This window comes from Zootoca vivipara, chromosome 14 (genome assembly GCF_965207765.1).
Source record: "Zootoca vivipara chromosome 14, rZooViv2.hap1.1, whole genome shotgun sequence".
NCBI lineage: Eukaryota > Metazoa > Chordata > Lepidosauria > Squamata > Lacertidae > Zootoca > Zootoca vivipara.
In genome coordinates, this window is record NC_142597.1 from 31280241 (window position 1) to 31307688 (window position 27448).

Consider the following 27448-nt stretch of genomic DNA (forward strand, 5'->3'; position numbering starts at 1 on the left):
GCAGCTGTTCAGACGGGGCTTCTGGAGCACAGAAAGCTCAGAACAACTGGCTGCCAAGGCAATTCTAGTGAGTGCAAAGTTATGTAAGTTACCCTCACAGTGAGGTGGGCGTGGGAGCAGGGGCAGAGGAAGGGGTGGGTGTCACCACTTGGGGTGGCGGCAAAATGCCAGGCGGCACTCACCGCAGGGCCTGCAGCGTGCCCGAGTCACGTGTCTCTCCTGGGAGAGACGCGGTGAATTGGGCATGCGCAGGCTCCGCGCTGCCCAAACGGTCCGCCCGCTGCCTCCCCCCCCCCAGCTGTAGGGCGGCTGAGTGGGTGGAGGTAGGCAGACTCCGAGACCCCGCGATGCACCCCGCCCCTATGGGTGGCTCACCCCGCTCCCTCCACCACTGGGTGGGAGGGCCAGGGATGGGACTGGGGAAACATTTTGTGGGTCTGTCTGAAACGAAGACCTTGCAGGACCATTGCCCATTTCTGTGGAAAGCAAAGCCTGGAGTTTGGGGTCTTTCAGGACATCCAGGGGGCACCCAGGGCACTTGAGGCCTTCTTCCAGTTGAGGTGAACTGTGTTTCTTCTAATGGATGGGGGTTGTGGTGTTAGGGATAAGCTCAGTGTGGGGAATAGCAGTGGGAGGAGGGAGAATGGGGCAAGGATGGGGGGGATGGGGCAACTGCACTGGCTGCCAATTAGTTTCTGGGCCCAATTCAAAATGCTGTTCTTGTTATGCATTTCCAACATGGGACCTATGGGTGAAGGTGGGCTATAAATGTGGGAAATAAATACATGTGGAATAATTCGGTCCCATGAAATAATCATGGAAGATATTTAAAGACATGGCCACAGGTACAAACCAAAGAGTTTGTCAAGAAATAAGGAAAATACTCAACTGAAACCGGAACACTTCCTGCTGGGACTTATGGATACACAGTTAGAAAAGGGCGGTGGAACTTTGTTACAGTATATAATTACGGCTGCGGGACTTTTGTATGCACAAAGATGGAAGGACCCGTTATTACCAACAATGGAAGGAACGGCTGTTGAAACTAACGGACTTAGCTGAGATGGCGAAACTCATACGTTTAATCAGAGAAAAGTCATTCTTAATGTTTGTTAAAGACTGGAAACTTCTCATAGACGTTTTGCATGAAAAATATAATAATGACATCTGGATTTGAGGATTGAAGATAATGTTTGTTTATAGAAAGTGGCTTTGTGGGGTATTATATTGGATTGGACAAAGTGAATATTGTTTTTATATAGAAAGTGGCTTTGCGGGGTATTGGATTGGGGGGACGCACTTGGCGCTGTGGGTTAAACCACAGAGCCTAGGGCTTGCTGATCAGAAGGTCGGCGGTTCGAATCCCTGCGACGGAGTGAGCTCCCGTTGCTCGGTCCCAGCTCCTGCCAACCTAGCAGTTCGAAAGCACGTCAAAGTGCAAGTAGATAAATAGGAACTGCTACAGCGGGAAGGTAAACACCGTTTCCGTGTGCTGCTCTGGTTCGCCAGAGTGGCTTTGTCATGCTGGCCACATGACCCGGAAGCTGTACGCCGGCTCCCTCGGCCAATAATGTGAGATGAGCACAGCAACCCCAGAGTCGGTCACGACTGGTCAGGGTCCCTTTACCTTTTTTTATATTGGATTGGACAAAGTGAATATTGTTTTTATATAGCAGGCAGTTGAAGAATGGGAAGTTCTTTACTTTCTGAATCTTATTTTTCGATCTTTCTCTTTTAGCCTCTTTTTTATTTCTTCCTTTTTCCTTCTCTATTTCTCCCCCCTCCCACACCTTTTTTGTTTTTATTGTATCTATAGAAAAGTCTCGGTTTGGTTAAAAAAGGGAAAAAGATAATAAGTTTTTTATTTATAAACCTTAATAAAAATTATTTAATTGTGCTTTAAAAATTGTTTTTTTAAAATCTTTTTTGTAGAATGTTTTATTGGTTTAATAATAGTTACACTGATCAGTTTCAACAAAATCTGTAGTGTGTGTCATGCTTACATCAGTCACATGTGCTGGAGGGAGAAGATGGAGCAGACTAGGATGTGGAGGTATCAGAAACTGAAGAGGTAACTGGGCTTGGTGAGCAGGAAGAGACTGTGGCAGAGAGCAGTTCAGACTTTGAGGCTGAAGCAGAGGCTGGAGAGGAGAAGGTTAAAGAGGTAGCTGAAGAATCCAAGGAGTCTCCCCCTCCTACTGCCACCAGCTCCCCTCCCCGCTGGTCTCCCAGAACATGGAGAGGAATGAAAAGAGCAGAAGAAAGAGAGGCAGGACGGAGGAGCCTCAGGTTGCTGGGGAAGGACCTAGGGAGGAGACTTAGAGAGTGCTAGGAAGTCCCCGCAACTGCCTCAATGCAGCAAGACCTACTGGGAAAGGTTGCTGCAATCACTAGGCCTGCACTGTTTTGGTTTCTTTGACTAAAGAGTTAACTTCACTTACACCGGGTGTTTTATTGCTGACCTATCTCCGGCCCCTGACACAAGCAAAAAGGTAAACTGAGCAGGGACCCCTTCATTGAAAGAATCACCAACTAGCCATGATACAGCTTCTCCGTACGTCAGCCTGATATTGACATCACTTCTGTCTCCATAGCTGAGATATGGGAACCCGACCTGGTCAAAAAGATCACAATTAACTTGTGAAGCGATTTCTAAAACACGCAGCAATGCAAGGAGGTCCCTATGGATATAAGGGGGCAGTCTAGATCTGTTTCACGTGACAGAAGGACCAGAGCCAGATTTGGGTTCTATGATGGACCCATAACATTAGGAACGACATCAAAAATGCTTCCTCAAAACCGAGGAAGTGTTTCACACCCCCCACGATGAAAGTTTGAGGGTCACTCTCTCGTTGCAGCCCTGCCAACTTTGAGAACAGGATCGCAATGGCTCCACCACAATTATCTAAGGTGCTTTCCACTAGCAGACCCTGCAACAACTCCAGAAAGAGGCGGCAATGGGAGGAGAAGAGGGAAAGGGGGAAAGAATATGCATTTATTTTGGATCATGTGCATGGGAAGTAGGAGATTCTGGCACAGGAAAAGCAGGTCCACTGATCGCCGTGTTACAAGATTCTTTTTTTAAAAAAAATATTTGAAGCAATTCTGTCAGAGGTAGTATGCCCCCCGATTAATACCAGTTGCTGGGAATCACAAGTGAGAAGAGTGTGGCCGTTGCAGTTATCTCCTGCTTTGGGGCTTCCCAGAAGGGATATCTGGTTGCCTGTGGAAGCTGAGCTAGAGGTCTGATTCAGCTGCATGGCTCTTATTAAATCTGTGAGGAGGGATCTGAAGAGGTGGGTGGCATCCAGGGTCGTCTTAATGTCGGGCGTCCTGGCGCTGTGGTGCGATGATCGCTCCGGCGCTCCCCCCACCCCGTTTCTCACCATGGCGGGCGGGCGCAGCCACGCGGCGCCCCCCTGGCGGCCCTGCGCCCCCCGAGCTTGCCTTAGAGCCGGCCCTGGTGGCATCACTCAAGTGCAGAGAGAGATCATGATCAAGGATGTGCCGCAATAAGAGAGTTGGGAGGTGGAAGGAAGGTGTTTGAAAATGAGGTTAAGCAATGCTGCAGTCAAAACTTGCAAATGCAGTCAAACCTTGGTTTTCGAACATCATGGCTGCCAAACGTTTCAGAAGCCGGACGCCGAAAACCCAGAAGATAAATGCTTCCGTTTTCGAACACACCTCGGAAGTCGAACGGCTTTCGAGACACATTTTTCAGTTTTCCCCATTGAACTTGTTGGCAGCCCTTTGATCCTCGTATTCTGAACATTTCGGAAGTCAAAATGGAATTCCGGAACGGATTACGTTTGAAAACCGAGGTCCCACTGTATTTGATTGTCCACAGCAGCTGGGAGGGACTCAGAATGCTGCCCTTTCGCCTGCAGGAGAGAGAAGAAAAGGAAGTTGAGAAACGCCTCCTGATGTTCTGCAGCCATTCTCCACAATAATACAGAAAGCTGGACATTTGTCAGGTGATTCCGGGCGCTCAGCAGCCCTGTGTGGTTACAACAACCCTGCAAAGTAGGTCAGTGTTATATCCTCCCATGGGGACTCCCGAGACAGAGATAGAGAGGCTTGGCTAAATACACCAAATGATGTCAGGGCAGAGACTGGATCTGGGGACCCCCTGCTACGTATCAGCACACAGCACAATCCTAACCAGGCCCACTCGGATGTTAATCCTTTTGAATACAATGAGTCTTGCTCCTGGGTAAATAAGGTCAGGATTACAGCCTTTGCCTATTTTCTACACTACAGAAATGTTTCTTACTTGGTTTTATTCAGTTCTACATTTATACCCCACCGTTCCTCTAGTCTTAAGTCTAAGGCATACAAAGTTCTCCCCATTATAGTCCCACAACAACCCTGTGAGGTAGGTTAGGCTAAGTAAGAGACGGTAACTGGCCCAAGGTCACCCAGTGAGCTTCTTGGCGGAGTAGGGATTTGAACCCTGGTCTCCCAGGTCCAGGGGCAAACACTCCAACCACTACACCATACTGGCTAATAAGCTTCCATATAACATCCAGCCTTGCCTGTCCCAGCCCTCCCCCCCCCCCCGCCAATCCAGTTAGGAAAAGAGGCGCTTACTCAAGTTTTAGTGCCCTGGGAAAAGGTAGAGCTTTTTGGTCAGGGTGGTTCGGTCCTTGGAGGGCATCTGGCGCGGGTTTTTTTCAAAGGACTGCATGACCTGCAATGCAGAGGAGAAGAGAGTTCACACCAGGTCATTCCTTATGGGGAAAAATGAAAAGGGGGGGAAACCGTATCCCTATCCAGCTGAAGAAAGGACTAGCTCCTAGAACAGGGGTCCCCAGACTACGGCCCGGGGGCCGGATGCGGCCCAATTGGCCTGCCAATCCGGCCCGCGACGACCCCCGCCGCCTGCCGCCTTCTGCTCTTACGGCGCGCAGCGCGGCAGCGCTCTTCCGGGTCGGGAAAAAAGCGCCGAAAATCCTTTGTGCGCATGCGTATGGGCCTCTCCCGACCCGGAAGAGGTCATTTCTGGTGCACTTCCAGGTCGGGGGAGGCCCATACGCATGCGCACAACAGATTTTCGGCGCTTTTTCCACCCTGGAAGCGCACCGCCGCGCCAGTAAGTGCCCATGCACATGCGCACGGGCGCGCACTCCCCCGCCCGCCGGCCCGCACAGGCGCGCGCTCCCCCGTCCTCCAGCCCGCCGCGCAATCGGCACCGTGGGAACCGGCCCAAACGCCGGTAAGTCTGGGGACCCCTGTCCTAGAACGTCCATGCACTCTTGTAAAAAGACTAGTTTGTTTATTTTCCATTAAATAAGAATTAAATAAGGCTGGCTGAAAAATAAGAATTAAGAAAGGCTGAAGCTTTGCTCTCCGTCTTGAGCCTTGCAGAAGGGAGCTTTGCCTCGCCTGGGGTCAGAGCAGTACACAGCCTTAGGAGGGCGTACCTTTCTGAAGATCTCCTCCAGGTTGCAGTTCCAGGCATATTCCTTGATATCTTTGATCAGCTGCGTGATGAAGAGAGATCCAGTTCGGGGGCTTCTCCAGGATACATTATCTAGCGAGGAAACACGAACATATGACGCTTAGGGCTAGATGAATCTCTGAACTGTTGGTTTATCTCAGTTCCTCATTTTTCTAAGAGTTGTCAGCCAGCAACTCTGGGCGGCTAATGCTAACACAGCATCTGAGGCTAACCAGGGCAGTTTATTCAGTGGCCATTGAACAAGGCTGGATGATAACTTCCGACCAGTTTACCTACAAAATCACCTTACCCCATTATCTGCCCACTCCACTGCTTTGATCGATGGAACTGGCACCATTAGAAGTGCTACATAATACTTGTTTTCCCTTTGTAAAGAGTTGATCTTTGGAACTCCCTGCCTCTTGACATCAGGCAGGGGCCTTCACTATACTCTTTTCGGAGCCTGCTAAAAAACATCTTTGTTTGGACAAATCTACCCAGGTGTTTAGTAAGCTTCATCTGTTTTTAGTCTATTGTTATTTTCACTTTTCAAAAGCATTTAAGTTATTGTGCTTAATTTTTCTTCTTGATAATTGTATTGTTTTATATTCTTTGCAAGGGACCCAGGTGGCGCTGTGGTTAAACCACTGAGCCTAGGGCTTGCTGATCAGAAGGTCGGCGGTTCGAATCCCTGTGACGGGGTGAGCTCCTGTTGCTTGGTCCCAGCTCCTGCCAACCTAGCAGTTCGAAAGCACGTCAAAATGCAAGTAGATAAATAGGAACCGCTATAGCGGGAAGGTAAACGGCGTTTCCATGTGCTGCTCTGGTTTGCCAGAAGCGGCTTTGTCATGCTGGCCACATGACCTGGAAGCTATACGCCGGCTCCCTCGGCCAATAATGCGAGATGAGCGCGCAACCCCAGAGTCGGTCACGACTGGACCTAATGGTCAGGGGTCCCTTTACCTTTACCTTTATATTCTTTGCAAACCTCTGCGAGAGGTGGTGTTGTTTTTCAATCAAGCAGTGTATTTCTGAAACTAAAAACAAACAAGACCACAAGAGCTGCTTGCCTGGGGTTGTGGAATAGAGGCAGATGAAGTCGCTTTCCACGTGTACTTTACGAATGGCATCGCTCTCAAAATCTTCTTCCGGCCACTGGACAGGGCTGAGGGGGGCGGCCGAAGGTGTTGCCGAGTCGCTCACATATGCAAATCCTTTATTCTCTGGGGAAACAAAAGGAACGAGCCTCTGTCAGGACTCTACAGTACCCCTCTTTTCTGGAATCATCACCACCGGTTGCTCAAATTTCATAGGGAATCCTGAAGTCATCTCCCAGTGTTTTCCATGTTCTGACCACACCCCAACTTCTTTCCAGACCTGGAACCACAATATGGTTCTCTCCCCACCAGGAAAAAAATGGGGAGTGAAGATCTACATCAGGAACAGGGAGTGGGAGGAGACCAGCGGTGCCACCTATTCACCAAAAGGCTGCTGTGGAGGTGGCATGGGGGGTGCTGCCAAGGAAGGGGGCAGACCCAGCCTCCAAGGAACCTGCTGCAATTGTCCTTGGCACTGCGACAGCAGCAGCGGACGGTACATTCCCTGAAGGCCGGAGATCAGCTGTCCCTGTGGATCCTGCCACCCAAGGCAGCCATCTCATCTTGCCTCATGGGCAGACCGGCCCTGTCAGCGGTTTATTTGTAACAGAATGCAATTGCGGGGTCGGCTTGTGCAGCGTGGAGCACTGCTGAGGTGCTGAAGGGCTGCTGTGCCTTTAATCAAAAGCTTCCTGCTTGCTGGTTTTGCTCCTTTTATTGGCGACCATTTAGTGAGACCAGAGAGACGAGTGAGGAATTACCCCGGAATCCGTCAACTACTCTTCCCTATTGCAGGAGGGGAGATTCAGAATGGTTTCCTCGCATTACTTTTTCTGTTGTAGTGAAATGGTGCTATTTTATTCTAGAAATTAATGAAATACAGTTAATACAGGCCCCCCACTCCCCCACATTACTGCATGAGGAAACAGAAACTGACTAATTCAGGGGCGATTCTTTCAACCCTGTTGACCATGACCCAATAAAACAGCCTGGGCCCCCCAATTGGATCGGTCTGCTAGAGAAAACACGGCGCTGTCCCACCAACCCCCGTCTGCCCTCAGCCAACCACCTTCCTCCTGGCCGCCAATCAGGGATTGGCTCTGCTCATTATTGCCTCTGGCTCCCCCTACTGTTGGGCTCCCTACTTTCCACCCTACCAATCCAAAGACCACCACTGCTAAATCTTTTACACCCTGCTTAACCATAGAGGTGCCTTGCGCTACATCCTCTGGCAGCGGAGGGAATCCCGGGTTCAACACCCACCACGTACCGCCACGGCAGGCCTGGATGACAATGACCTTGGGCTTCCCCCTCAGAGCCGGGCAGTTCTTGTTGTTGAAGGTGGAGAAGACCGTGTCCACGGAGAGGAGATCTCGGCACGAGTCCTCGTGCTTCACCCCACACAGGCCTTCCCGGAGGCCGTGAGACATGAGCACCACAAAGGTGCTATCGGAGGTCTTGTGTTCCTCCTGGGCTGCGAAGCTCTTTAAGCGCCTGGCCATGTCCTGAAAGCAGAGAGAAGGGGATGTTGGGTCGGCAGCAAAAGGGCAGCTTGCTTAGCTAAAAGGGAAGAAGATGGGCGGCTTCTGCTCCTGGAACTCCCCTCATGTCCAGGGAAGTGACCAAGGCTGCCCTGCAGACTTTGCTTGGCTCCAACTCTCAGCAGCCCCAGCTGCTAGCACTGCTATTGATGACTGTTGGCAACAGCAAGGAGTTGAGAATCAGATAATATCTTCAATGTACCACACTGGTCGTCCCTGCCTTATGTTTGGAGTAAAGGTGGGATTGGAAATTTATTCCTTTATTTATTTGTTTGTTTGTTTTCGATATCCCTCCCCCTTCCTCCAAGGAGCTCAAAGCGGCACACACGCCCCCATTTTATCCTCACAACAACCCTGTGAGGCAGATTAGGCTGAGAAGCAGTGACTGACCCCTAAGGTCATCCAGTGAGCCACACAGCCAAATGGGGATTTGAACCCTGGTCTCTCCCAGGTCCTAGCCCTGCCCAACACTAACCACTACACCACACTGCCAGGATTTAAGCACAGGGAACCTAATGTGCTTATTCTACTATGTTTATCCTGCATTGAACAGGGGGTTGGACTGAGTGGTATCTAAGGTACTTTCCAGCTCAGTGACATACTAGAATATATTAATAGAATATATACAGTGGAACCTTGGTTTTCGAACGTAATCCATTCTGGAAGACTGTTCCGAAACGTTCGGAAACCGAGGATCAATGGCCGGTCAGCAAAATCCATTGAAAAAATTGAGAAACACACCTCAGAAGCCATTTGAAGCCAAATGAGGCGCATTTGAAAACTAGAATTACTTTCGGATTTTTGGCATTTGGGTTCCGAATCATTCAGCTTCTGAGACGCTCGAAAACCAAGGTTCCACTGTATTACGAAGCTTTTTCTGCATCTCAGTTCTGGCTGTTCTGCGTATCACCACAAGGTTTCTGACTCTCCACCTGGCCTCGGGATTTGTGTGCATGTCTGTGTCTGTGTGTGTAGGAATGAAACTGCTGTACTATTTATTTATTTAGGTGTGCTATTTAGATTTAAAGGGCAGAGGCTTCTGGGGTAAAGAGAAGGTTAACAGGCTTTTTGGAGGATGGAAACTGAAAGCGCCTTGCAAAACTCCCCACCACCACCACCACCTACTTGTGAGCATAAGTTGGTCTCGGTTTCCACCCTGTATCCCAGCCCTTCCAGGAGAATCTTCATCTGGGCCAGATCCACCTCGGCTCCTTCCCTTTTGCTACAGTGCTCAAAATCAATGTTGCAGATGACCAAGGCCAGTCGGGTGCGTGTCTCTTTGTCCTTGATCGGGTAGATCTGCCAGGGAAGAAAAGTCAGGTCCATTGAAATCTGGGTTAAGGAGACTTATCACACTTCTAGCCAGGCCAAAGCACTCAAGAGGGGCACAGAGCAGAAGGGGCCTGGGGAGAGTCTGGGGCCTCAAGGGCCACATTCAACTCTCTGCCCTGAGTTCCCCACCCCACAACCCTCGCCTTCAGCGAGAGCGCAGAGAATGAAATGGCATCTGGATTTAGCCAGGTCTGGCCACACCTCATTGCGACTGCCCACTTGGTCCTTCCTCACCTCGTCCTTTTCCTCAGCTTGTATTTTCTGAAAGAGGTCCAGGGGGCAAAGCGTGAGCCCATCGCTGGTCTCCTGCAGCTGGGGTGCTTTTGCTGAGGGGACGGCCCTTGGGCCAACTTCCTGGAGGGGCAAACAAGCCTGTTGCTCTGGAGACAAGAGAGATTCGGGTACCGGGTTAAACCTTTGGATGCTGTTGAGGATCGCGGAAAGTAGATATTCAGATAACCTGTAGATATTCTGAATTTGGTTACATCATTTGTTTCCTTTTGGAAGGAGGGCAGAATGCAATAGTAATTATAATAATATAGATTATAGTAATAGTGATGATAATGATAATGATAATAATAATAATAATAATAATAATAATAATAATATACTATATACATTTTTAAGTGGTTTGTCTATTTGGCCGTCTGTTCTCTATGGATTTGGCCCCTCTCAAGATATTGTCATCAAACTCTACACCAGAGCAGCTGAGGTGGGAGCTAGGTGGTCCTTGTAAACGTTTGGGTGCCATTTTGGATCAAGATGGTGGACCACAACACGATTTTTGGTGTGACATTGCCTGGTTTTTGGTTCTAAACACGTGTGTGTGTGTGTGTGTGTGTGTGTGTGTGTGTGTGTGTGTGGAGAGAGAGAGAGAGAGAGAGAGAGAGCTTTTTTACGCCCAGTCTGAATACCACCACCACCACCCCACTCTTAAACACCAGGCAGATTTCCCAAGGTTTATTTTCCACCCAAGACTCAGGTGGATCCTCTTCCTGTCAGTGACACTAGAGGGTTTTTGGGTGGGTGGGTGGGAATGCAGAGCTGCTTCCTGCCTCGGGGGGGGGGGGAATAAAGGGGAGTACCTATAGGATGAGACGATGTGTCACAAGTAACTGAAATAGGGAAGGCGGCTGCATTTCGTGTGACTGGGACTCGAAAGTTCAACAGGTAGAGGTGCATTCCTAAGAGCGATGTGCTGTACGGAAAAGACCACAAGGAAATGTCACTTGTGCTGAGGTTTCCTTTCCACATTGATCATCAGTTTCCCCACCCCAAAACTGGCCAGACTCATAAAGAAAATTGGGGCACGGATGGGACTTGAGGGTGGCTGGGGAAGTACACTGTAAGGGGGAATGTCTGGCCTTTATCCCAGGCAAGAGAACCAGAACTGCCAGTGGCACCAGCTGCATGAACTGCAAGTTTATGAACTTGTGCATGAGGTTGCTCTTCCCCTCCTCCCTCCTCCTCTCTTTTTCCTCATGCATCATGCCTTTTTCAATCGGGACCTTGAAAGCTACTCCAAGAGCCTTTTGGACTTCAAGGTTCAGGTATAAATGTCATCATCAGATCAAAAATCAGGTCACGCTTTATTTACTACTAGCTGGCCCAGCCACGCGTTGCTGTGGCCCAGTCAGGGGCCCCATACTCCAGTGGAGGACGGTAGGATACCCCTCTCTCTGTTGTCCCTGGGGATTATTGCCCCCCCCCCAGTATCTCCATACCTTTGCCTCCACCCTTGGAAAAGGAACTGTCTGAGTCATGTATTTCAGTCATTGGCGAGTAGAGCCCTCCCCCCTATATCTCCATTCTTTGGCCTCCACCCTTGGAAAATGAACTGCCTGAGTCATATACAGTGGTACCTCGGTTTATGAACACAATTGGTTCCGGAAGTCTGTTCATAAACTGAAGTGTTCATAAACTGAAGCGAACTTTCCCATTGAAAGTAATGGAAAGTGGATTAATCTGTTCCAGACAGTCCGCGGAGTACTTAAACTGAAGCGTTCATAAACTGAAGCGAACTTTCCCATTGAAAGTAATGGAAAGTGGATTAATCCGTTCCAGACGGGTTCGCGGAGTACTTAAACTGAAGAGTTCATAAACTGAAGCGAACTTTCCCATTGAAAGTAATGGAAAGTGGATTAATCCGTTCCAGACGGGTTCGCGGAGTACTTAAACTGAAGAGTTCATAAACTGAAGCATGGGTGTAATTGGTTCCGGAAGTCTGTTCATAAACTGAAGCGTTCATAAACTGAAGCAAACTTTCCCATTGAAAGTAATGGAAAATGAATTAATCCGTTCCAGATGGGTCCGCGGCATTCATAAACCGAAAATTCATAAACCGAGGTGTTCATAAACCGAGGTTCCACTGTATTACAGTTGAGTTCCTTAAAATTGGGTTTTGCCTGCCTCAGGTGTGTCATCTAAATAATGTAAGTTTCTAACAACGCTCGGGTACTTGAATGGAACGCTGTGTCAAAATTTCAAGGCAATTGGGCAAGTGGTTTTTGAGAAAACTGCTTGCTAACCAACATGGACCTTTTACATTTATATATATATATTATTATTATTATTATTAATAGATTTAAACCAGTGGCTCCCAAACTTTTTCAGACCACCTCCCACGATGGTTCCATACACTCATCCCCAGTGCCTCCTGCCCTGTGAAAAGCATTATGCAGGACAGCAGTTTACATGACCCACTAGATAACATTGCAATAAAATGCAAAACAGTAACCATCAATTGTGCATTTATTCAAAATCCAATTAACCTATTTAATTAATTCAACAAAATGAGTAAACTTGACCCGGTTGATCCTTTTCAAAATCTGATAGTCCCCCCCTTGCTGCCCCCTTGTCTCTTATTGTCCCCCTGGGTAATCCTCTCTCCCTCCAGGGGGCGCTACCACCCAGTTTGGGAACCACTGGTTTAAACATTGCATTTTAATTTAGCTGGACTAGTTCTTAAAATTTAAATATCTGTATAAACAGTCCAAGGAGATAAATAAGTGGCACAGTTGGTCCATGCGTCTGGTTTTTAAGCAGAAGGTTGGTGGTTCAAGCCCACCCAGGGATGTTTGTAGGCAAAAAGATTCCTCCATTGCAGGGGGATGGACTAGATTACCCTCGGGGACCCTTCCAAATCTACAATTCTATGAACTGCTAAACTGGTTATTTAAATAAGCACCTGGAGGAGGGACTTGAAGCCTTAGTTCTTCAGCCAAGAAGCTGTCTTGGCACTGGAGGGCATGGATGAATATCTGGCTGGCTCTGGGACCCTTCCTCCTCACATGGTCGATCAAGATCCTTGCCTGGTCCTGCTTCTTCATGTTCTCCTTCACCTCATCTGCCTCCTCCTCGTTCAGGACTCCTTCCTGGAGAAGTTTATCCAGGAGCTGGCTGATGAGAGTCTTGTTAGCACAGCTCACAAACTCAGCACGGATTTCCTTCAGCTTCTCATCTGCAAGGAACATCAGGTCACCAAACTTGGACCGAGGTGCAGGAACGTAAGAAGTTGTCTTGTACTAAGCGAGGGACCTATGTCTACTACACTGACCTGCAGCAGCTCTCCAGGGTTGAAATAGGCACTTTTCCCCTGGAACTCCTTCGCCATGAAGCCAAGATTCCAGTCCTCATGACCAGTGGCAGGACCAGCGGCTGGAGGGTAAATAAAACCCACCATGCCAGGCTAACCCTCACTGCCACTGGGCAGGCATGGGGCACAGAAGGTTCACGGGGCCATGCTGCGCTGCCTGCCTGCCTGCATATGGGGTGGCCTGGGTGGCCGATGCAGCCCTTGATGGGTGCACCCCTGGCCCACCAACGTTGGCCAGTGAGGGGGCCAGGATGCAGTGGCAAGGCCAGACTGGGCTCCAGGACCCAGAGACCCCTGGCAGCAGGCAGAGCAGAATGGGGATCCCTGTGGTGGGGGCCTGGTTTGTGCCCCTCCCCCCAAATCGTGCACCAGGGGCCACAGCCCCCCCTGCCCTCCCCCCCTGCCCCCCTGCTCATGACTCCACATCAACGGCTGATTTTAAAAGTAAAATGCATTATACTGAGTCAGACGACTGGTCCAGCCAGTTCAGTATTGCCCACCCTGGCCAGCTGCAACAACACCCCAGAAAATATTAGGGGGAAGCGTGCATTGAAATGCACTTTCATGCAGAAGCTTTTCCCGTTTTTGCTTTGACTTGCAGAATGTATGCAGAAATGGGGTGAGCCAAGACTGGAGAAATGAGAAAGTGAAAAAAAATGACACGTGCGACGCTTCTGACCCTTCCTAGCAGAGCATCGTTATCAACGTGTTTCAGGAACACGGGGCAAGGTGCACAAGTGGGAGGAGTCACACACACACACACACACACACACACACACACACACACACACACACACACAGAGTAAGAGAGAGCAGTCAGTCCAGGGTGAGAGCAACGCCGCCGTTCGCCTGACCTGGAAAGGAACGGATCAAACGGAGAGTGGATGTTTCCTTCCTGTTGCTGTGAGCATCTTTTGGAGGATGCCGAGGGAGGAAGAGAGGGAAAGAGAAAGCGGAGTCAGCCTGGTCCCCAAGCTGCCTCCCTCCGCAGTGACCGATCGCCCGTTTTAGCAGAAGGAAAGAGGGGGAAAGTTTGCGCGATCTTACCCGCCATGGCCCCTCAAGGCTCAACATAACACGTGGGGCAGCGCCTCTGCGAGAAGGAACTTCACCTCTTTCTAACAGTGATTGTGAAAGTAAAACAAAGTCCTTCTACGGTAGCAAAGGGCGGGGAAGGGACTGGCCCAGACGAGCTGCTGCCTCCTGGTGGAGGAGATCGCAGGGAAAGCGAGTGGCTGAAGCATAGGAACCAGATCCTGGGGCTGAGGTCCCTTCGCCCCCCCCCCCAAATGTTTGACACACCCCCAAAGTTGATGGGCATTGCCATTCAAACTGCACGCTTCTGCCGCATCATGTGATCGATTTTGTGGGGCGGGGCTTAGCTTCCCCCCGCCAATATTTTATTCAAGTTGCCCCCCCCCCCGGCTAAAGCAGCCCTGCAGGTCTCTTCGTGGTCCGGCCTTTCTCTCTAGCCCAGCAGGGGCCAGGCAGCTTCCCGGGCTGCCAACTGGACTGCAAAGCACAAGACGCAGCTGGTGGCAGGGGTGCCAACTTGAATAAAATATCGGGCGGGGTGGGGTGAGGTAAGCCCCACTCCACATAATCGATCACATGACGCAGTGACGAGCCTTAAGACTAGCCTTAAGTGTCCGATGCCAAGCCGGCTCTGACCACTCAATCTCCGAAAGCACATCCGCATCAGCATCGCCCAAACAAGCCCTGCAAAGCCAGCCTACTCCGAGGAGTGGCCGTTTGCTTTGGGATGCTTGCCGCGCAAATAGTTATGCCCGCCCTACGCTCCAGAAGGAAGAGGCAGGCGATGTGTGCCTCTCTCGTCTCTCCTCCTTAATTTTTTAAAATGTGTTTAGATTTGCAAAAAGAACAAACATGCCGTCCGCGCAGCGGCAAGGAGAAAGGAGATAAGCATGGAAGATTAAAGCAGAAGGCAAGGCAATACATCAGGAAGGGACTATCTCGGGAACTCAATAACGGAAAGGATGTGAAGTTGAAAATTATTAATATTGCCCACTATATAGTGATTTTTTTAAAACTGCAAGAAGTTGTTTCGAGCGTTATTTGTTCATAATGCGTTACAAAAGTCCACCAGGTGGCAGCACAGTTCAGTAATTTAGCAGCTCTTTGCAAAACCTTTAAATGGCGAGGAAGTTTTTTCCAGATACAGTACAACTACAGTATATATAAGGACATGGGGAGAGCTCTTGCTGTACCAGGCCAGTGGCCCATATAGCCCAGCATCCTGTTCTTACAGTGGCCCCTTCTGGGAAACCTGCAAGCATGACCTAAACACAAGAGCACTCTCTCCTCCTGCAGTTTCCTGCAACTGGTATTCGGAAGTATTTACTGCATCTGACCATAGAGGCAGAAGGCAGAGCATAGCTATTGTGGTTTGTGATTTTTTAGTGCCTGGGGACTGTGTAATGATCCCCAAGATAGGGATGTTTCAGAAGGCAGACCACACAGTCAGTGTGGTGTGTCCCCTGTCCCCCCGAAGGCAAATGATGGACCACAAATGTTCCATGGCATAATGGGTTTGTCACCCTGTATTTTACTCAATAAGGGGTAAGTTAGGTAAGAAGATTAAGGGTACCATAAACACCTACAGCTAGTTATAGAAAAACATGAGAAAAATCTGAACCGATGAAAGAAAAAAAGAGAATAATTACTCCCATTAAATATCGCCATGTGGATCAAGATGTTTTATAAGTGGTACCTGACGCCAGTTAAAATTCATAAAATGTATAAAAACAGAGACAATTGCTGCTGGAGATGCCAGAAGGAAGTGGGGACCTTCACACATATATGGTGGTACTGCGATAAAATAAAAACCCTTTTAGAATGAAGTATTAGAGGATTTGAAAAAAATATTTAAATATAATATCAAAAAAACACCAGTCTATTCTACTAGGAATGGTAGAGGAAGACATAATCAAACAGGATGAAAAGGTTTTCCTCTATGCAACGGCAGCGGCAAGAATATTAATCGCCAAGTATTGGAAAAAACAAGAAATTCCCAGTATTAGGGAATGGCAAGAAAAGGTGATTAGTTATATAGAATTGGCCAAATTAACAAATTCTATCAGAGGGGGTAGTATTCAAAAGCTTAAATACAATTGGGGGAAATTCGGAGATTATTTGAAAAGACTTGGATTTACGTCAAATATTCTGTAGAGATCCCAAGATGATAATTAAAAGAAAGCAGTCCAAAAAGAAGTAAATTTATTAGCCCGGGAGGATGACGAGTGGAAGTCGATCTGAATATGAATTTATATAAAATTAATAAAAGTCATTAACATTAAGACGGTTTATGTGATTTAAACATATGATTTTGATATTTGTTAGTAGATTTATGCAAAAAGAGGTATGTACGATTTGTTTGTTTTGCTTATATATTTTATTGTTTAAATTTTATTGTTTGTATGCATTTTAACTGTATGATTTTGTTTGAAATTTCAATAAAGATTAATAAAAAATAAAAATAAAAATCACCATGTGAGTTCATGGTGAGTGCATGGATCTGCCGGTGGGGGGGGGGGGAGAGATCTGGCACACACAAGCAGGTATTTTGCAAGTTCTCTCTCACACACACAAGGGCAAATATTATGCAAGATTGCATACATACACAGAGGGATATTTTGCTTCCTGTTAAAACCATATGAAGATGAAGCCGAACAGATTCTAAAGAGAGATGGGGGGAAATCTGAATGCTTGCTGGCTGCATTATGAGCCTGTCCCTTTCAGGGCAGTGAAAAATGAGTCCAAGGTGCTAATTCCAACAGATGCAGAGAAGGGAAAAACTGGCAGGGAGATTTTCTGCTTCTTTTCCTACCTGATGGAGGCTCAACCAGTGTCGCTCTTGAAAAAGAGATTGAGCACCCAAGAAGCAACAAGGGCAGAATGGTCAGCAGCCAAATGGAGCTGCAACTGTGGAAAGAAGCCCAGGAAGGAACGCTAATCTCAACGAAAATGGCAACTTTAAAGGAAGCAATTGGGGAAAGGGGCGAGAAGCAAGACCCGAGAGCCATGGATTTATAGATGTTGTCATTTCCTCTTGGTCAGGAACGCACTGTGGTTTTCCCTACTGGAATAAATGGAAATCATAACCTCATTATGTGAATGCTTGCCTAACAAACCATTTCTCAGGAACACATTGTGCTTGGATTGTGGGACCTGCAAACAGCATTAAGGAAAGAGGGCCATAATATAGCATGCCGTGCGTAATGATTCCAAGGGTGGGATTGTACTCTTCTGCCTTGAGAAACTTACTGCATTTTTCGCTCCATAACACACGCTTTTTTCCTCCTAAAAAGTAGGATGAAGTTCTGTGCGTGTTATGGAGCGAATGCATGGTCCCTGGAGCCAAATTGCCCAGGGGCGAAAAGCAGATCGTGCTAAAGAAAGAAAGAAAGAAAGAAAGAAAGAAAGAAAGAAAGAAAGAAAGAAAGAAAGAAAGAGCTAAAGGCTAACGAGGGAAAGAGTGTGTTTAAAGGAAGCTGCTCAACAGCTGATTGCAAGAGATCGGGGAGGGAGATAAAGGAAGCTAGCTCCCTTCCCGGCCTGCCCCCTTGCCCCACCCTCCATTGCTGAATGTTCTGCAGAGGGAGGCTGTTTGTTTCCCCAGCACATGTGACTGCCTGATTAGATTATCTGTCTGGAAACTGTAGAAATGGCTCCCTTTCCTTTCCTAAAGAAGCTGCAGAACAGTGAGTTGAACATCATAAAAACATGATTTTTTCCCTTTGCAAAGTAAGCTCAACAACTTTGAGCTGATCCTCAAAAAAATGGAGCTTTCCCTCTTTGCAAAAGAAGCTGCACAACTGTGAGCTGATCCCCCAAAAAACGGAGCTTTCCCCCTTTCCCCCTCTAAAAATTAGGTGTGTGTGTTATGGTCCGGTGCGTGTTATGGTCCAAAAAATACGGCACTTCAGTAAGCAGGTTGCTGATCAGGTTCATGCGAGCTCTGGTGGTGCTTCTTAGATATGGAACGAGAAGGTCCAGCTCTTCCTGACTCCAGTGGATCTTTAAGCTTCAAAGGGTTAGAATATGATAGGGTCTCTTGCAGGGCCGTCTCTAGGCCCGGGTCCGGTGGCGCGGGGCACCAGGCCACCAGGGGCGCCGCTGCACCCACTGAGAGGCGCGGCTGAGGCTGCCCCAGGCGCGCCTCTCAGCTGTTCAGCGGCTTCAGGCTGCTCTCCAGAGGCGCGCGAGCCTGGGGCTGCCTCCGTCACGCGCAGGGGCATCGCAACAAGGGCAGGCAGCACCCCCTGGCCCAGGGCCGGCCCTATGGCAGGCTGGGTGGCGCAGTGCAGCTGCGCCTGCGGCAGCCGCGCTACACGCGGCGCCCGCCCGCCGCACTGGGAAGCGGGGCTGGACACCAGAATGATCCATCGCACCACGGCGCCAGGTATGCTTAAGATGGCCCTGGTCTCTTGGCAGGAAAGAGCCATGTGCAACATTCCATTTGTCACAACCATGAAGCAAATGGGAAACTGCCATCAATATGGGATTTGGGCCTCTGAAACAGAAGAGTTGTTGGGCACAAGTCCTGGCAACGGTGTACAGTACCCTCACTAAGGTCTTGCAAAAAAACCTAATAGCGGTATCTTGGGATTTAAGTTATTTGATGTTTTACACATTCTTCCTTAATAAAGCAGTAAGAAAAGTGTAGCACATCTTCTTCTCCAAGGTTCCTCAGAACCAGCAAGGGAGAATGGGCAGAGTCTTGCCCATGTTATGTCTTAATAGTTATGAACCCCAAAGGTACATTACATTCTTGCTTCATTTATGTTGAAAGCATTTTGCCATGAAAGGTAGATTGTGCAAGAGGGAAATCCTGTCTGCCAAATCTGCACTCACACAAAACACTGTTCAACGTGATAGCAAGGAATCTACCCATTTCCAGCTAAACCCATCTAATGTCTCCATAAATTATCCTTTCAAAGGGTGAGTCTGTCATAGAATCATAGAGTTGGAAGGGAGCCCGAGGGTCATCTTATCCAACCCCTTGCAGTGTAGGAGTCTTGCCTACAACTGCCCCTGGGTGGGCTCGAATCGTGAGCCTTCTGGTTTCTCTGAATCAGCCAGGGAGAATGAGCAGCTTTGTCTGTGCTGTGCCTGAACAGGTAAGAGGTTCCCAACTGCATTCTTGGTTCATTAAGTTGACAGTACGTTACTCAACCACAGCAATCTGGGAGAAGCAGGGAAATAGTGAAATACTCCCTTCCCAAATTGGCACTTGCGTCAAATGTTGTGTCATGTGAAACCAAAGAATCAACTCAATTCTAGCTAAACTGTGCAGGTTTCGGTGTGTGTGTGTCTTTTATTCACCTATTTACATCTTCAGTCTGCATGGAGGAAGTCCAGATCTTGCAGCATGGTCATTTCAGGTGGGGCTTGTCCCCCACAGCAGTGCAGCCCTGGAGTCCAAGGCATCTCTCCCACTTCCCAGCACACCTTGCTAAAGACTCCTTTCCTGTCACTTCAAACTCTAGCTGCAACTGGGCATTTTTACAGGAGAGTGGACACTAAAAGTGAACCAGCTACCAAAGACTTATTCTGTGTATCCAGTCCATCCCATGCAGAAACAAGAGCATGGATGCGAGGAATGTCTTGATCCTTTTGGAATACAGTAAGCCCACAACTTTCGCACATTTAACTTGTGCACATTCAGCTTTATGAGGTTGAAAAAAGGTTTTAAAAAGATAGAAAGGGGCGGGCATCCCTTCATTGCCAGAGGTAGGAAACCTCTCAATACCGTCTGCTGGTAATAAGACTTTTAAGTTAAAATTCCGAGTGACAAATCTGGAAGCCTTCTGTTCCAATCTCACCATAAAGGCACCCAACATGGGGTATACAGGTTTGTTGTCCTTGTAAGCTATGCAGGACCTTTGGCCCTCCAGATGTTGCTGAACAAAAATTCCCACCAGCCCCAGCAAGCGGGGCCAAAGGCCCAGGTTGACAGGAGTTGCCTGCAGCAACATCTGGAGGGGCAGAGGCTCCCCACAGCTGCCAGTGCCGTACAGGGTTGTAGAACCCTCAAGGTCACTTGATAAGATGTTGCGCCTTCAGTATTAATGTGGGGGAAAGACTGCGGCCGAGAAGAGAGGCATTTCTAAATTCCTTTTTTCTTTTCTCATTTCTGCCAGCGTCCTCTGTAGCAATCATTGCCCTGTCTGCCACTGTAAACAGGGGATCATGTTCAGCAGCAATCTGGAGGCTTCGCTTTACCTTGCCTTTGAACCCTTCCACAGTCACACCACCCCTCCTCCTTTGAAAGAACCCGCTGCCTTTTCTGCTGGGTAGGTGCCCATCTCCTCCTGTAACTCGGCCAAAGTCCATGGAACAAAAATAAATGCCGTCTGCAACCTCCACTTCTTTCTCCTACTTCTATTACGAGCTCATTCATCTTGATGGAGGCCACTTTCTTTTGTGGGCAACTATCTGGCAGAGGGCAGAGCGCATGCCAGTACCGGGTGGAACAATTGTGTGGAGCCTACCTTTGTAGAACAGGATGCATTCCGTCCTCTTCTACACACGCAGACCCCTTTCCCTCCTCCATCCAAGCAAACAAGAGGCATCACCAAGGACACATTAAAGCAAGGAAAAAGCAATATACCAATATATCACGATGTCTGAAATAAGGATGGAGCATTGGCTGGCTTCATGGTTTTTTTCAACATTGTGATTTTTGCGTAGTGCGCACACACACACACACAATTTGCCATATATTGCCAGGTCAAAAATGGCAAAACCGTTATCACAATATGGACTCCAAACCGGTTTGGGATGATATATCAATACAGTGGTATCTCTACTTACGAATTTAATGTGTGTTTCGAACGCACATTCGTAAGTCGAAAAAAATTGTAAGTCGAATCCCATAGGAATGCATTGGGAGAAAAAATTTGTAAGTCGAAGCAACCCTATCAGAAAATTTGTAAGTAGAAAAAATCCTATCTAAACTGCATCCAAGATGGCGGACGGAGCTCCATTCGTAAGTAGAAATATTCGTAAGTAGAGGTACCACTGTATTATCGCCCTACACTAGCACTCACCAGGCTCCCTCTCCTCTCTGGGTCAGGTGCCTTGTTGGTTGTTTCTCTCCTGGCTTTCTGGAGGGTCAAAGATCACCCATTTAAAACGGAACACCATTTTATTTAATATTAAATACTGTACAGTGAGGGAGTTCCGTGGAGTTAAGTGCCATCTCAGCCACCAGTAGGGTCATATTCGCAGGATTTCCACATGGCAGCTATGCAGGCCTCCCGGGAGGCGGCGGGGGCAGGAGGGCTCTTAACAAAGAGCACGTGCCAGTCTTGAGTTGGGGAAGCCAGTTCTGGAGAACGGGAGCCATTCCCAGGAGTAAAGTTGGGAAAAAAAGAAGGAAGGTATCCTGACTAGTGTCAGGAGAGGGACCCGCTTGTCTTTCCTGTTCTGGGAAGCCAGCTGGAAACTCTACAGCGGAAGAAAGTGAAGGAAGTTGCAAATGGCAGCAATGAACTCTTGGGGCTGATCCGCATGAACCCAGTGTCCAGCGTCAGGGACGTACTGGATCTCTGCCTCCGGGAAAAGCCGGTCGATCTCAGGGTAGTCGTCAGAGCTGCAGAGAAGGGGAGGGAAAGCAAAGCTCAGCCAGAGGGATGGGGAAAGGAAACAAGCCAGTTTGGGTACTGGATTTTGCTTCATGTGACACTGAGATGGGGACTTGGCAGGGCCCCTTCGACTCTCCAAAGGGTTTGCGCAGGAGACCCTCTGCTGGCGACAGCTCACCTGATATAGCCAGACCTGGAGCCCCCGAGGAAGAGAGTAAGTCCTAGGTAGTCCACCTGGAAATGAGGGAAGCCCATCAGTTCGCCCAGGTGCTGGGAAACGGCGTCCAGGTTCACGCGCCACACAAACCGGTCCTCGGCGTACACCAGGTTGGTGAGCAGAAACTGGCGGATGGTCGGATCCTGAGCAAAGAAGATGGAAGGGGCTCGTGGGGAAACACAGGACCCAGCAACAGGCACTGTGTGCAAACATACCATTTAAGCATGGAATCTGGGATCGGGATTTGCAAGTCCCCTTTCGGCTGTGCCCCAGAAACCCCTGCCCCAACCCACCAGAACACTCTGCCCTGTTTTGGTCCTGGGACGGAGGAAAGGCCGTAGCTCAGTGGTAGAGTGCCTGTGTTGCACACAGAAGGCCCTGGGTCCAATCCACAGCATCTACCAGTAGGACTGGGAATGTCCCTGCCTGAAACCCCAGAGAGTTTCTATCCAGTGGTGTAGACATCACTGAATGATCTATGGCACTCTGTTAAAAAGAGCTCTCAGAGCTACTGACAAAATCCATTACTAAGACAGCTCCTGTCCCCATCCCCAGGCTCACAACTAAAAAAAGACACAGCACCCAAGGATAAAGGAAGGGGAGGGAGGAGGGGAAAGCAAGCTCAAGCACAATATCTTTCGAGTTACAGTTCATATAATGCAGTTAGATAGAGCTGTACCCAACTAAGCTCTGCTCAGAGCAGACTCACTGAGATTAACAGGTTAGGAAATTTAACAAGATGTAAATTAATCAGTAAGTTAATGAGAACTTCTTGTTAAGAAATGTTCAATAAAACTGAACACCTGGCTTGTAATTCATAATAAGGTCTAACAACAAAATACAAAAATATAATTGGGAAAACAGGACAAATGATGCACCACCAAAATTAAACCACGGCTCCCAAAGAATCCTGTAAAGGCCACCCCACCCTGTTCCAACTGTGGAGGCAGAGCAGAGCCAGCATGGCTAGTAGCCACTGATACGCCTCTCCTCCATGAATTTGTCCAAACCTCTTTTAACCATCTATGTTGGTGGCCCTCGCTGTCTCCCTTTCCCTGTCCAAATCACCAGACAAACAAGGCTTGGGGTCTGGTCCGGCCCATGTGATGCTGGACCTCCGAGGTGGTGGTGGTGGTGGGGCGTTACCTGAATGGCTGGGCGCAGCTGGTCTTCTGCCAGCCGGCGTGCGGTGGAACGAGGGATGCCTCGGGGGATGTCCACCGCCTTCATGGCATCAATGAAGTTCCGAAAGCCTGAGATGGCCGTCGTCTCGCTAGGACTGATGTCGACACACACCAGGCGCTCCACCAACTCTGGCTAAGGTGCAGAGGGAAGACAAAGGAGCCAAGGGGTCAGAGAAAGCCTCAGGTGCAGGTCTGAGCAGGGATGCCTGTGGGCCACACCTTCCCCACCTCTGAGCTACCGGTCCCCACCGTGCCCACCACCAGTTCCCAGTTAGCCCAGGAGATGCGCTTGCTCCTTAAGCCATTGTCCGCCCCACTCCCACAACAGGAATCTAGCAGCAGAACACAGGAAGGGCCACCAAGGGACGCTCCACCTACCCACTGCAGCGCTATCACCATGGCTGTCTTGCCGCCCATGCTGTGCCCGATCAAGACACACCTGTCGAGGTTCAGCTGGCGGAGGAGGAGGTGGATGTCGGCACTCATGGCTTCATACGTCATGAGCGGGCTGTGGGGGCTGTCGCCGTGGTTACGGGCATCCACCGTCAGCACCTAACTGGGCAGGAGAAGAGGGACAGCAGTGGGTTGGCATAGTGTAGGCTTTGCATAGGCTCTGGATGAAGCAATATGAAATCTTGAGGGGGCCCTGCAGCTTCACCCCGAGCACCCAGGATTTCTACCCGGCTACATAAAAATGACTCCCAACCCGACCCGGCACGGTGGCAAAAAGATGCTACTATGTCAGGGCAACTGTCCCTCTAGCTCAGTGTTTCTCAACCAGTGTGCCTCCAGATGTTTGGGGACTACAACTCCCATCATTCCTGACCACTGGTCTTGCTAGCTAGCTAGGGATGATGGGAGTTGTAGTCCCAAAACATCTAGAGGCACACTGGTTGAGAAACACTGCTCTAGCTCAGTATTCTTCTACATCAACTGGCAGCAGTTTTCCAAGCAGTGTTCAAAATCCCCCAGGCACCAGGCACGTTTTGCTAATGGCATGGGTCCAAACACGACGACATGGAGATTTCTGGGTGTCAGGTTTGCAACCACAGTTTAAAAATCTCTGCCTTAGTTCATAGCTAATACCATTTCCATGGTGTGTGTCTCTCCTTCTTGCATACCAGGACAGTTGAATTGTTGTAAAAGCAAGCTATAGTCAAACAATGTAGTTGGGATCATAGAATTGTAGTTTTGGAAGGAACCCTGAGAGTCATTTAGTCCAACCCCCTAGTGAACAAGACATTCTGTTGTGCAGACCATAACTTAGGTTAAGGTGCCATTTGGCACCTAGCTTATATATCTGAGTTTCTAACACTGTCTCCAGGGTTTCACGCCTACCTGGAGATGCCAGGGGTTGAATCAGGGGCCTTCTGCATGCAAACCAAAGCACAAACCAGCTGCAATCACCTCCCCAATATAACCCAAAACCAATTCTCACTCACCTTGCGGCCAGTTTGGAGCACCAGTTTCTTGGCCAGGGATGCAAAGTTAGTCTTGCTTCCAAACAGCCCATGTAGGAAAACGAGTGGGGGCTCGGGAGAGGGCCCATCAAACACTGCATACGATACGGGCACCGGGCTGCAAACAGAGGTGAGAGAGAGAGATCATGTGAAGGAAAAATCCTCAAGGCATTCCTTCCAAGAAAGGAATGTCTGGACCAGGCATCCCCAAACTTCGGCCCTCCAGATGTTTTGGACTATAATTCCCATTATCCCTGACCACTGGTCCTGTTAGCTAGGGATCATGGGAGTTGTAGGCCAAAACAGCTGGAGGGCCGCGGTTTGGGGGTGCCTGGTCTGGTCTTTGCCACAAGTGTCAGCAAACAGCTATAAGGTGAAAAGCTCCACCACTGGTATAGAGCTCTGCTTAGATCAGAGCAAATTTAGTCATCCTAGACTAAACTTGTGGCCATTCAGATGTTGCTGGACCCCACCTCTCATGAAGCCTGACCACTGGCCATGCTGGCTGCCAGGACTGCTGGGAGCTGCCACCCATCAACAGCTGGAAGAGGGCCACAGGTGCTCCTCAATCATGTTTTAAATCTGTCTAAACTTGTGGCAGGTTATTCTGACGTCTTCTGGTTCAGAAAAGGGCAACCAAAATTATCAAAGGGGTGATGCGACTCCCCTATGAGAAAAGGCTGCAGCATTTGGGACTTATTATTTTGGAGAAAATGTGAGTAAGAGGTGACATGATAGCAGTTTATACAGTTATGCATGCCATAGAGGAAGTGGATAAAGAGTTTTTCTCTCTCTCTCATTACATTAGAACTCGTGGACATCCAATGAAACAAAATGCTGGAAGATTCAGGAAAGAAAAAATACAGGACTTATTCACGCAGCACATACAACCTATGGAACTCGCTGCCACGGGAGGCAGCGTGGAGAAGTTATTAAGCAAGTTTTAAGCAAAGTGGGGATCTCTCTCCTGCACCCGCTTTCTCTATGCAACACACCATTTCCTAAGCCAGGCACCCCCAAACTCGGCCCTCCAGATGTTTTGGGACTACATTTCCTATCATCCCTGACCACTGGTCCTGTTAGCTAGGGATGATGGGAGTTGTAGTCCCAAAACATCTGAAGGGCCGAGTTTGGGGATGCCTGTCCTAAGCCTTATACCTATCCTGAGTGTCTTCGCGCTCAAGCACGAAAAACGGATGTCTTGCCTCCATCGGCCCAAGAGGGGGCGATGTCTTTCAGTTCCTTGTACAGTAGGAGATTATTCAGAATTTTTTTTTGGAGCGCTCTAATCTCTAATATGGTGGCTCCATCCGGGAACCTACAGGTCCACAGCTGAGCGCCTACCTAGGCTTTTCAACTTTATGGTCCCAACATCCGGGCAAATGCAGGCTTCGAGCTGCGGCTAGGCCCCCCGCGGAGGATTTCGGGAAACGTAAAGCCGCTCTCTCCCCCCTCGCCGTGTCCTTCTGCCTTCACCTCCCCCTCCCGGAGCGCTTACGTCACGGCGTGGCTGGCGAGGCCCTTCCTTTCTCGGGCCGGGCCTGTGCGGCGGCGGCGAAAAGGATGGAGCCGGGAGCAGCGGGGCGGAAAACTCGGGAAGGAGAGAGCGCGGAGCATACTTGGGAGGGCTTAGCGATCACCAAGGAGACACAGGAGCGGCGAATAAGCGGAGGGGGCGGGGCCACTGAATCACTTCCGGTCTGTCGTCACGGTTACAGGGAAGAGTGGCAGGCCGCAGTCCCGCCTCTTCTAGCTTTTTGTGGAGGCTCCGCTCCCTAGTGTCGCTTCGAGAAGGGATGCGGGCATGCGCCGCCAGGGGGAGCCAGAGAGCAGCGCGAGGGCGTCTAATACAGTTTGGCGACTGAGTGATCTGCAGCTTTCAGAATCGAGCAGCGATCTGCTTCTATTTAAATAGAAGAATGCTGCGTCGTTCAGAAGCTGGCATTTATCTATACATATATGCGTGAAAAGTGCTGCACAATTCAAAAGCTTGCAGAGGGCATTATAAATATACAGTATGTGTGTGTTGTTGTTGTTTTGTTGTTTTACCCTAAGGCTCCAACGCCAAGACAAGTTTCAACAATTAAAACACATTAATATTAAAAGACAAAATTGCACAATATTAAAAACAGCTTAAAACAAAATTACAAAAATAAGGTGGGTCCTAATATATATACATACATACATCTACACACACATATGTAGTGAATGAAAAGGCAAGGAAATTTCACATTTAAAGCAATTCACGCCCTTCCTTTCCAAAGGAAAGAAGAAAAGAGGATTTGCATGGTTGTAGGAAAATATCAGATCTGGATACCAGGGTCTTTGCCATCCTATTACCCCTCTTTCAATCTCCCTCTTTCAATCTCTCTCAGTCTCCACTTTTCCTCCACATACAGGACCAAACCTAGGGTATTATGACAAGCAGTGCAACCAAGCATGTACAAACTGCTGTTCAGACAGTACTGAGAAGCAGGAGCCCACAAATCTGGGTGTGTAGAGAGTGGGTTTGTGTGGAATGAAGCATTTCCCCCCCCCTTTTTTAAGTTTTCAAATGCTTTATTGATTGTAAACTGTATATAAAAATGATCAATAGATGTTAAAGACAAAATAAAAATAAACATTCATTCCTTAATTGGTACTTGCTTTGTACATCATTTTGTAATTAAATTTGGCATGACCTCCATTCTTCCCATTATATTCCCAAATTAGAATCCTTGAATATGCACTTAACTTTATTTTCTCCATGTTGTTTAAATTACTTTAAATTTTATAAAATTATCCTATTTACACACAGAAGTTCAATCAAAACCTGCCAACGGATTGATATTTTGACAATCTCTGTATATGTCCCACTCTCTGATAAATTTTTCATCTGCAACGTCTCGTAACCTTGCTGATAGTCTCGCCAGTTCAGCATACTCTCTTAATTTATTTTGCCAGTCTGATTTAGATGGGATGTCCTCCCCCTTC

At 48.6% G+C, this 27448-nt stretch overlaps 2 protein-coding genes across 5 annotated transcripts; both read right to left on the reverse strand.

Annotated features, from left to right (window-relative positions):
• Positions 1-1922: 1922 nt before the first annotated feature.
• LOC118097339 (caspase-1) lies at positions 1923-14287 on the reverse strand. 3 transcript variants are annotated; one of them, XM_035140100.3, is made up of 10 exons: positions 14053-14150; positions 13860-13916; positions 12598-12870; positions 9645-9790; positions 9204-9377; positions 7808-8042; positions 6511-6663; positions 5424-5533; positions 4591-4690; positions 1923-3881 (listed from the first exon to the last, which is right to left on the reverse strand). In XM_035140100.3, exons 1-9 carry the CDS (start codon positions 14057-14059, stop codon positions 4598-4600), a joined length of 1248 nt encoding a protein of 415 aa, XP_034995991.3. In that variant the 5' UTR covers positions 14060-14150; the 3' UTR covers positions 1923-3881; positions 4591-4597. The 3 variants fall into 3 exon arrangements, with proteins under 3 accessions (XP_034995991.3, XP_034995992.3, XP_034995993.3); XM_035140101.3 differs by lacking the exon at positions 13860-13916 and having other exon boundaries at positions 14053-14287; XM_035140102.3 differs by lacking the exons at positions 13860-13916; positions 14053-14150 and adding an exon at positions 10496-10608 and having other exon boundaries at positions 12598-12738.
• Positions 14288-21156: 6869 nt separating this feature from the next.
• Positions 21157-26296, reverse strand: ABHD11 (abhydrolase domain containing 11). 2 transcript variants are annotated; one of them, XM_035140147.3, is made up of 6 exons: positions 25974-26296; positions 24458-24593; positions 23394-23567; positions 22978-23148; positions 21793-21974; positions 21157-21622 (listed from the first exon to the last, which is right to left on the reverse strand). In XM_035140147.3, exons 1-6 carry the CDS (start codon positions 26090-26092, stop codon positions 21478-21480), a joined length of 927 nt encoding a protein of 308 aa, XP_034996038.3. In that variant the 5' UTR covers positions 26093-26296; the 3' UTR covers positions 21157-21477. The 2 variants fall into 2 exon arrangements, with proteins under 2 accessions (XP_034996038.3, XP_088514364.1); XM_088658238.1 differs by lacking the exon at positions 23394-23567 and having other exon boundaries at positions 25974-26134.
• Between the last annotated feature and the right edge of the window lie 1152 nt (positions 26297-27448).